General features: G+C 27.3%; 1 protein-coding gene across 1 annotated transcript in view; it reads right to left on the bottom strand.

Moving 5' to 3' along the window:
• Window positions 1-4,268, bottom strand: part of LOC101507747 (protein ENHANCED DISEASE RESISTANCE 2) — a 9,136-nt gene extending 4,868 nt beyond the window's left edge. The window contains exons 1-13 of the mRNA XM_027336442.2: window positions 3,698-4,268; window positions 3,385-3,459; window positions 3,216-3,269; window positions 3,062-3,127; window positions 2,925-2,989; window positions 2,666-2,772; window positions 2,488-2,534; window positions 2,302-2,402; window positions 1,111-1,206; window positions 936-1,000; window positions 778-849; window positions 322-468; window positions 7-84 (exon numbers count right to left, since the gene is read on the bottom strand). Of these exons, the coding sequence (XP_027192243.1) occupies window positions 7-84; window positions 322-468; window positions 778-849; window positions 936-1,000; window positions 1,111-1,206; window positions 2,302-2,402; window positions 2,488-2,534; window positions 2,666-2,772; window positions 2,925-2,989; window positions 3,062-3,127; window positions 3,216-3,269; window positions 3,385-3,459; window positions 3,698-3,892 (1,168 nt within the window). The 5' untranslated portion in view covers window positions 3,893-4,268. The remainder of the gene's footprint in view (window positions 1-6; window positions 85-321; window positions 469-777; window positions 850-935; window positions 1,001-1,110; window positions 1,207-2,301; window positions 2,403-2,487; window positions 2,535-2,665; window positions 2,773-2,924; window positions 2,990-3,061; window positions 3,128-3,215; window positions 3,270-3,384; window positions 3,460-3,697) is intronic.
• Window positions 4,269-9,881: the final 5,613 nt, after the last annotated feature.

Below are 9,881 nucleotides of genomic sequence, written 5' to 3' on the forward strand. Positions count from 1 at the left end.
TCCTGCTGTTTCTTGTCAACTCTCCAGATGAATAATCAGACAAAGTGCAATTCCCTTGTCTGGTTCTAAATAACTCTCGTAATGCTGTACATGCAAGAGAAATCAATAAGTAAAAATGTAAAATATAAACTAGAACATTAATCTTCTGATTAAGTATATTCATATCCAGTGATATAAAATAATTTAGGCTAGTAAGCATATAACAGTAATTAATCTTCTGAATAAGCATATTCATATCCAGTGATATAAAATAATGTAGACTAGTAAGAATATAACAGTAATGTCTAATAATACAAAAATTGTCAAAAAAAAGAAGACTACCGGCAACTCTCCCAAGCATTTGAATGGTCATGGAGTATGCTGATGAGGATTTAAGATAAGATCTCCAGCATTTCCAATCAATAGCAAGCATATGCTTTACAACAGATTGCTTTCCTTTGTTCGCAGGTGATATAACATACCCTCCACCTACAAAATAATCCAGAAGTTATCATCCTTCAACTACTCTCATTAATGAATAGTCCTCTAAACTGTCTATCTATCGACTTTCTGGGGAACTAGAGTTTCTAAGAAAACAGTTTTGAAATCCTAAAGTATAGATAAATTGGATATTATGATGTAACAGTTATTAAGTGAAGTAAAGTTCAGAATAAAGGTGAAAGGAAGTAAGAACATAATGATTCCAATAGTATCAGATTTATTTTTTAGGTAGTACAAGACCAGCTAATAGAATGGAATAGAAATGTCTACTATTTCTACAGTTTAAGCATACATTACTTTTAAGGCAGGCACGGACATAGCCTATCTGGCGAGGACACTTTTTGTGAAACACGGAATGGTAAAGAATAACTGTGACAAGGAAAACCAAAGTAGTTACTTCAATTCAGAATAAGTGTGTATTTACACATATATTTTCTTCTATAATATATTACTACCATAGGTTCCATCATCTTCTCTCCTCCAATAGCGCCGTAACAAAAGATCTCTTCGTTTCATTCCCCTATAAAAAACATGATAAGAAACTAATAAAACTATTACCGGAAAAAGGCCTGTAGGTACTGCCTCAAAACAAAATGTGGTACATGATAAGCATTAAAGGTTGGGTCTTACCAAGGCAACCAATCACTATATAGCTGCTTGTGAATAATGTCGGTGTGACCATCCAGGTGCTCGACTACATTCCCCTTGTAGAAACAGAAATCCCATCTGCAAACCAATATATATATATATAACACAAAGCAAAAAGAACTTGAGAACCATAATTTATAAAAGTTAGACTTGATTGTACTGCTTATCTATGACTAGACTTTCTCTTTGCAGTTATTTGAAATTTAAATGTAATTATAGACATCCCATATTCCTGTACTATTATTTTAAACAAAGCACTTGCTTTCACCTTGGTTCATGGGCATGATTGTTGACCATAAAAGTAAAAGATCGTGTACCAATGTCCAGTTAAAAGTTACACATGATCTTGATGTAGGTTTTGGTTGATAACAGACTTGTTAATATAATTCAGAGCCCTTCTATCACATAAAATTTTGCAGATTTTGAGGAGATTAAACTGGGAAGGGCACTTAGCCAGTATTCGATTATGCCGTCCTTTTATTTTATGCAAATGATGACGAGGAAAACAATAATTTCGATAAATTTTTGTAGTTGCCTCTTATGTGAGATAAAGTGGTCTTTTTAGCTTTGTCATGGTGATTGGCTAATGGCTATCTTAGATGCAATGCAAGGAGACCTTTGGCCAATGACTTTCCAAGATGGAGCACATGAAGACTAGTAAGGTTTATTCAGATGATTTTCATTTCTTCTTTGCTCTGGTTTTTAGTTTGTTTTGCTCTTATACTTCTATTCTAGCATTCTCTTGCACAGGAATAATTCATCTTTCATCCAATAAAAACAATAATATAGTGAAATTGCATAGATGTAATATAATGTGACAATGTAATTCTAACCATCACAGTGGTATAAGGTGGATACATTGGTTTTCGGAGGAGGGACATAAGGATTAGACTTGGAGTCATAAGGAGGATATAAGTTCAAGTCCCCTACAAACATAAAACACCAACTACTAGCATTTGCTGTTAAAAAACAAGTTACAACAATATGCAAAACCAACTCCCCCCCTAATATAACACACTCAAAACCCAAAATGAAATTATCCTTCTACAAAATGTTCTTATACCAATTAAAAGTTGCACCTGAAGTAAAAGATACGAACATTAAATAAGATTATGTGTTCTTGTTAATATAGCAATGCCATTGTGGAAGATCACATGCACTTAATGGACTTACTCTGATCTTGAAGGACCAAGTGACATAAGAGTCTGGAAAATGGCTTCTGAAGTTCCATCTACCACGCCAACAGCCATTATTGCAGGGTGATCATCCCATTTCTGGAGATAGGACGGTACTCAAGAATTACACTTTCCATTTTAAATTAAATATAAATCAACTTTTACTGAAAAGAATTTTGCCAACCTTCCCACCAGAATCCCTGTCTTTTGCTTCCTTGAATAGTCTTAAACCTGGCATTAACCCACAAAAACATTAGTGCAAGCTTTAGCTAGGTTTTGAGTATGTGAAATTAAAAAACAATTTTTCAATAAAAATAAAAAAAGCAGCATCCCAAACAGCAGACGCTGAAATAAACTTTTACCATTTTGGCAGCCAAAGATTGTCCAAGGTGATGGGGCAATAACATCAGAAGAAGAAAGTGTCCAGTCTACAGAATTTTGGTGATTTCTACTGGAAGATCCACTTAAGCTGTAAGCATGACACCAGAAAGAAAATAAAGGATCATGAAACAGATACATACCCAAAAAAATCAGCTTAAAATAACCTCTAACACTCATTTATTCAGTCAACTTTAGACTTTTTTTTGCAGTAAAACTCATTTATACAAAAGATAAAAATACCTAAAGGATTGCCATCTCCGCTTGGAACATCCAACAGCTTCTGGAGCACCCTGCAACAGCAATAGCTTTATCCATCATTCAAACATTTCCATCACAAACTCAAATAAAAGCTCCAAATCATGTATGTATATATGTACCTTTAAAGACGCTTCGTGAAAGGACTGAATCCACCTCGCCGCTTCTTCAGGACTACTTGCTCCTAACTACAACACTCATGTTTTGCAATTTCAAACTGGAAGATAATCTCAAACTGTCAAAAACCTATATTCTAAGCCTAAATAGTTAGCTCACCTTTAATTGATCATTGTGATTAGAAGTGTTATAGAGTGTGAATATAAAAAACACCTACAATTCACGCAAAACACAAGCATTAAGCATAAAACCAGCAACATTAGTTTCAAATTTCAACAAACAAAAAAACAATAAGAACTATAAAAAGAACCAAAGAATGCACATATACTTTTCTGTTAATACTCTCCCTCCCATTATCCATTACACGAATGCACGAATCAACAATTGCACTTCTAACAGGATCCTGAAAAAGAAAGTTTCACAAAAAAATAATCACATAATCTAATCTAACACAGATTCGATTCCCACCTCCAGCATAATACTGATAAATTAACATACTAACATTTATTCGTTTCAAAAAAACACTTAAGCTAAACAACAAGCTCAATTCAGTAATGTTTCTAACTTAGTTTTCAACCTAACCGAATCAATTCAAAAAACTTCAAAAATAAAATCGGTGAATTAAAAAAAAAAAGATGAACCTGATCGTTGGAATTGGGAACAGATTTGAAGCTACGAAGAAGATGATCATCGAGAACGAAGTAACGCTTCCGAGAAAACTGAAGTCCAAAACGGTTACAGCGTATAAGGTATAACCAACCTTCCATTTTACTACTACTACTACTACTGATTCCATTGTTGCTTTGTGAAGAAGCGCTTCCATTAACACTACTCATGCTTTTATCAAATTCACCTTTCACTTTTTATTTATTTATCGAAAATAAAAAATTACAACGCAATCATTGAGCTGCGAAATAAAAATAAAATAAAAGATAAAATAGTAGTAATAAAGGGAAATTGATTCTCTTGTTTGAAGTGGTGGTGCAATGCAGTTGCAAATAGACGAACAAATCAATGTAACGCACGCAACTGTTTCAGTTTCTGCGTTGCGGTGCGCGATTTTGCATTTGCATATCAGACAAACATTGCTCGCTCTCGAGTAAATGCAAATTCGCACCACCCAAATTACGTTTTTCTCCCTGATCCTTTCTTCTCTCCTACGCTTCTTATACTCATTTTTTTGTGTTTAAAGGAGATTACCAGGGAAAACTCGCACACGTGGAGAAGGGTATCGCTGGTTTTAACTTGTGCGGTTGTGCCTACATATAAATGTCTATGTAATCTTTTTCTATGAATTCTATTTTCGGAATTTTAATTCTAATCCTAATATTATTATTAAGTTATTTTTTAATGAAATTATATTTTTCACAGATTTTTCTTTTTTCTTTTTTTATAAAAATTTAGAGGCAAAACTCACATATTACAAATGTTGAATGTCAACAATATTAAAAATTTGGATTTATTACTCAACATGTTAAATATATCAACCTTTTTAATAAAATATTTTTTTGGAATAATGACTATGCTTCAATTGGAATTAATTGATTATGATAATAATGTTAGCTAAAATAAACCACACAAAAATATTAATTTAAAATTAAAATTATATTTTAAAGTGTGGTTGTCCCTGTAGAAGAAGTATGAGACTTTTTTTTAGCCTACCTCTTTAATAAAGGTTTCTTTTCAAAATGAAATTATTTCTTTCTAATAAACTTTTAAACAGCTGTAATTTGTCCGGAATAAATTAGTATAAATTATTACTGTTATTAGTACGATTGATTTCACGGGTATCTTCGCCACGAAGCCACAATTACATGTCCACTTTATAGTAATCAATTAATTAAATATGTAATCAACCATGAAACTAGGGTAATGTTTTCTTTCCTGAAATACAACAAACCATTCATCAAAATTGAAAAGAATATTCTTAGCGGCGACAACATTGCGTTGTATGCATCAATATGCATATCATAATCACTCTATAGATAGTAGTGTGATCTTGAGTTTTTTTTATTAAAGTAATTTAAGTTGATTATTTCCGTCGCAATATAAAAATACAGTAAAAGTAGTAATATAGTTTTGATATCAAACTTAAAAAAAAATTGACAAAACTTAAAAAAACTACTAAATAATTTATTTTTTATTTAAAATAGTTTGAAGATGGATTTCAAACATTTCAGAAGTGAAGAGCAACAATATAAGTGATAGATTTAAGTTTTCGATATTAATTGTTTAGTTGGAATTCAGTATTTGAATAATTCCTATAAAAAAATATATGTTGAAATATGTCAATTTATTAAATAGTTTTAGTTATCTCAAATAATTTGTCTTTTATAACTATACTTGAAGATAATTTTAATTTATTTAAAATAAATAAGATATAATGTAGTCAAGTCTATACCCAACCAATCAAGTACTTTTATATATTTTATTATTAAAGTTATTAACTATGAAATTAAGAATGTTTACTATTCATATGGTTAATGATAAATAAAATATATAAAAATAATAAATAATACATTATATTTTATATAGACAGAGAGTCAACGGGTAAAACTACCAAAACAATAATTTGACCTCACATTTTAATAGTTTTAAAATTAAAACCGATAAAATTTTATATAAATTAAATAAAATATTTGTTGTTATTGCAAATTATTTAATACTACAAATAAATTGCTCAATGAAAATAATAGAGAAAATAAATATTAGTTATAAATTGAGAAACCGTGAGATAAAATATGAAAAATATTAATTATAAATTGAGAAATCATGAAACAAGCAGTGAACATATTATTAATATGAGTTACTCGAGTGATACATATACACATTATTTTCTTATTCAATTAAAAGATTAAAAAATTTAGATGAGTTTGTGATGTAGTCATACAACCGTTGAAATGTCTTATTTCATTTTTTAAAAAAATATAGATAAAATATATTTAAAAATATCATTAATTATACTAAAAAAAAATTATATAATTATTAAATAAAATATTAATAATTTATTTATTAAATTTAAAAAAACTCCGTCAAATAATTTCGCTTTACACCTCTTATCGTCTTTCTATATATAGAGTGCTAAAATGCCTAATAATTATGTAAAACTTATAAATGACAAACACAAAAATAGATATACAATAACACTCTGAGTTTGGATAAAATACTACCGTACATGTTTTTGTATCCGATGATTGGAAAATTACTTGTATTTGAGTTTGTAGCTTTGTGAGTAATAACTTTAATCTTTGTATATATATCTTCTAGATACTTCAGAGTTCATATATGTTGCATGCATTTTGCATTTGTACTAAAATAAATTGTTGAATGAGAAAATATTATATTATTTTAATACTATTAAGATATTAATTAGAGATGCCAATAAATATATTGAATATTTTTTTTGTTGAGTTTAATTGATATGTATTTTAAATATATACTTTTTTATCTGTATATTACAATCCTTCAACATTACAATTTTAGAAATACTTATGATAAAAATTAATTATTTTTAATGATTTAACCATTATAAATAAATGATAAAATAAAAGTTATTTAAATTGACCATATATATGAATTCAATATTTATTTTAAATCTATTCTATTTGCAATTTTTTCTTTTGAAACGAAGTTCTTTATTTCTTTTGAGAAATATGAAAGATCGATCCTAACACATCATCTCACCTCAGCATGGAATGTGTGACTGAATTATCTTTGTATTGTAATTTTTGTATATGAAAGGGCAACAAATTGTTGAACGGGATAGATGACCAGAAACTCAACATTAATTATACTTAAGATGCCAATCCCACTACCTTAAATTTTGATTGTTGAAAAAATTGAAGGGACAAAAGAAAAATTGTCTTTGTATCTCACATTAACACGTGATTGTGACTAATTGCTGTGCTCACTATATATATATATATAAATACCTTTTAAAATATATAAATTCCCACCCACATATATCATGGAAACACATAGAAATATTTTTCTTCTTTTCATGATATCTATCTCTAATATATTCATAAACAATTCCCCTTTCACCTTTTTTTCTTTTGAAGATTTAAAATTCTTATTAATAGCTAGGGAGAAGCAGTTATAATACATCATTCCCCGAGCCTCCCAATGCAAAAACAACAACACACTTCAAAACCAAACAATCACAAACTCCATACCATATTAAATAGCATTTTGCAACTAAGTTCAGTTTGCTAGCTAAATATGCAATTTAATTAATTGGTGTTTAATAATTAGTCATCTAGTGGCAGACCACAGATAACCAATCCACTTTGCCACCTGCTCAGTATTAAATAAGTTTTTATTTTATAGATATACGGTATTTTTTTAATTTAAATAATAGTTTTTTAAATATTTTTAGTTAACAAATTTGGTCTCTGTTTTTAAGTAATTTATATGTATTATTTAAATTTTTGAATAATTTTTTGTATCTGTGTTTAAAATATTATAAAAATCTCTCCCACAAAAATTTATAATTTTTAATAAAAAAATTAATAAAATATAATTTTTTAAGTATTAAAAACCACATTTAATTCATCTTCTATTAAAACATTATAAATTTTTGTGAGAGAAATTTTTATAATATTTTAAATATGTTTGCATAAAATCATTCAAAATTTTAAACAATACACATGAATTAATTTAAAAATTAAAATTAAAATTATTAACAAAAATTAATTGAAGAAAATTTTTAGAAAAAAAAAAAAAATATATATATATATATATATATTATATTTATATGAACCAAAAACATATTTAACCTTAAAAATTACGATCACATTATTATGATTGGAGATTTACAACTATACCATTATATAGCCAATTGTTCTCTACTTATGTGTCTTTGTGTTTTAAAATTGTTTTAGATAGTTTCATTTCCAACTATATAAAAAAATGTATTTATGCATGCATATAATGAAATAATCATTCTACAATTTATCTCTCACACCATTTGCATATGTGATTCCTTGTAAATAAAAATATTCAATTACTATGCAACATCTAATTTTTGAGGAAGAAAAATAAAAGTATTAAATTACTTATAACAAAATAAATAATTTAGAGAGGATACCAACCCCAATTAGCAACAAATAGATAATTCCTGAGAGTCTTAGAAGTGCATGATAAGAATCAATATTCAATTGCGTACACGTTCATTAGTTTTATTAAATGTCTTGGCCCAATTCATGAGCATAGTCAAATAAAACACTCACGTAATATGTATATTCATTAAAGAAAAAGTATTAGGAATGTGGTGTACTTATTCCAAATTCATTCTTAAGTTATTTTTTCTTTTGTCAAAGTGCGTGTTTAGTTTTACGATAAAAAAATATTAGTTTTGATTAAGTTAATTTTTATAAAATTGCATTTAATTAAATAAAAGTTATATATAACACTATTTATATTTAAAAGTGAATGGAACAATACATTTAAATATTAAAGTCACGTTAAAAGCAAAAACTATAAATTTTCAAAATCAATTTTAAAAGACAATTAATTTAAAACAAAAACATCCTAACAAGAATAAATTTTATATTCTCAAAATTGTTTTTGTTTCTTCTAAAAAAGTGAATTCAAACGTATGCATAAATTTATTTTGTGAAGGTGGTAAAACGAAAGGTAGGGCCCAAAAGTAACCAACGAAAAACAATAACATTGGCCTATAGACATCATAAGCTTTCGTCACAACAACTGAGAAAGGACAAACCAAATAGAATCTACATAATACCATATCTCAGCCTTTATTTAAAATATAAAAGAAGCATATATATATATATGAAGTGTTGCAACAAAATAAAAAAGAAGTTTATGAAATGTACTTCTCATATCTCATTTAAGCATTGGGCCGATTGTGGCTTTGTGTCTGGCCCAATAGCAGGTTTTTTTAAGAGAGAGCTACATACAACTCAATTGTTTTAAAAAAATCACAATTTCGTTTTTAAAGTACAATTTGGAGATTAAAAAATTATATTTCTATTCGAAAATATGTCTAAAAGACAAACAAACAAACAAAAAACGTTTTCAAATATGCGACTCATAGAAAACCTATATCTTTTTCACATTTACATTATCACCTCATTTCTGTTTTCTTTTAACGCAAACTCAATTAAATATGTTATGAGGAGTTTGAAAAAAATGAGATCCCAAACATATATTTAATTTAATTTTCTTTTATAAAAAAAATTATTTGTTAAAAGAATTATAAAAATTAATTTTACAAAAAACAATGTTAAAAATAAATAAAAAAATACAAATAAATATTATAAAACTAATTAAAATATGAAACAAATTAACGAGTCAACTAAAAATATGAAACTTATATTCAAACATTTATGATTTATCTTCCAAAAATATAAAATAAGCTAACAAGGTCACCAAAATAAAAAAAAATAACCAATCTATGAATTCACATTAGAAACATTTATGATCAAATCATGAAATTATAAAACCTAAACAAAATACTATTATTTTTTTGCGAATAGTTGCTCAAGTAGTTCATCACTAAATTGCAAAGTTCAATAGTCCAACAACACAAATAGCTAAACAATAAAGGGTAAGTCAAACCAATAATTTTTAATTAAATAAGTCAAATCCCAGTAAAAATATTAAATAAATATTTTTTTTTAAAATAACTTATTTAATTAATTAAATCAAGACAGTTTATTAATTAAATAAAAACATATTTTAATAAGAACTTACACAAACGCGTATCAGTTCAGATTAATTAATTAAATAAGTCAAGTTCGAAAACCTTTTTATGAAAATTATTTAATTTAAAATGTCAAGGTTAATATATATCTCTAAAAA

The sequence above is a fragment of the Cicer arietinum genome, chromosome 1, assembly GCF_000331145.2.
Source record: "Cicer arietinum cultivar CDC Frontier isolate Library 1 chromosome 1, Cicar.CDCFrontier_v2.0, whole genome shotgun sequence".
NCBI lineage: Eukaryota > Viridiplantae > Streptophyta > Magnoliopsida > Fabales > Fabaceae > Cicer > Cicer arietinum.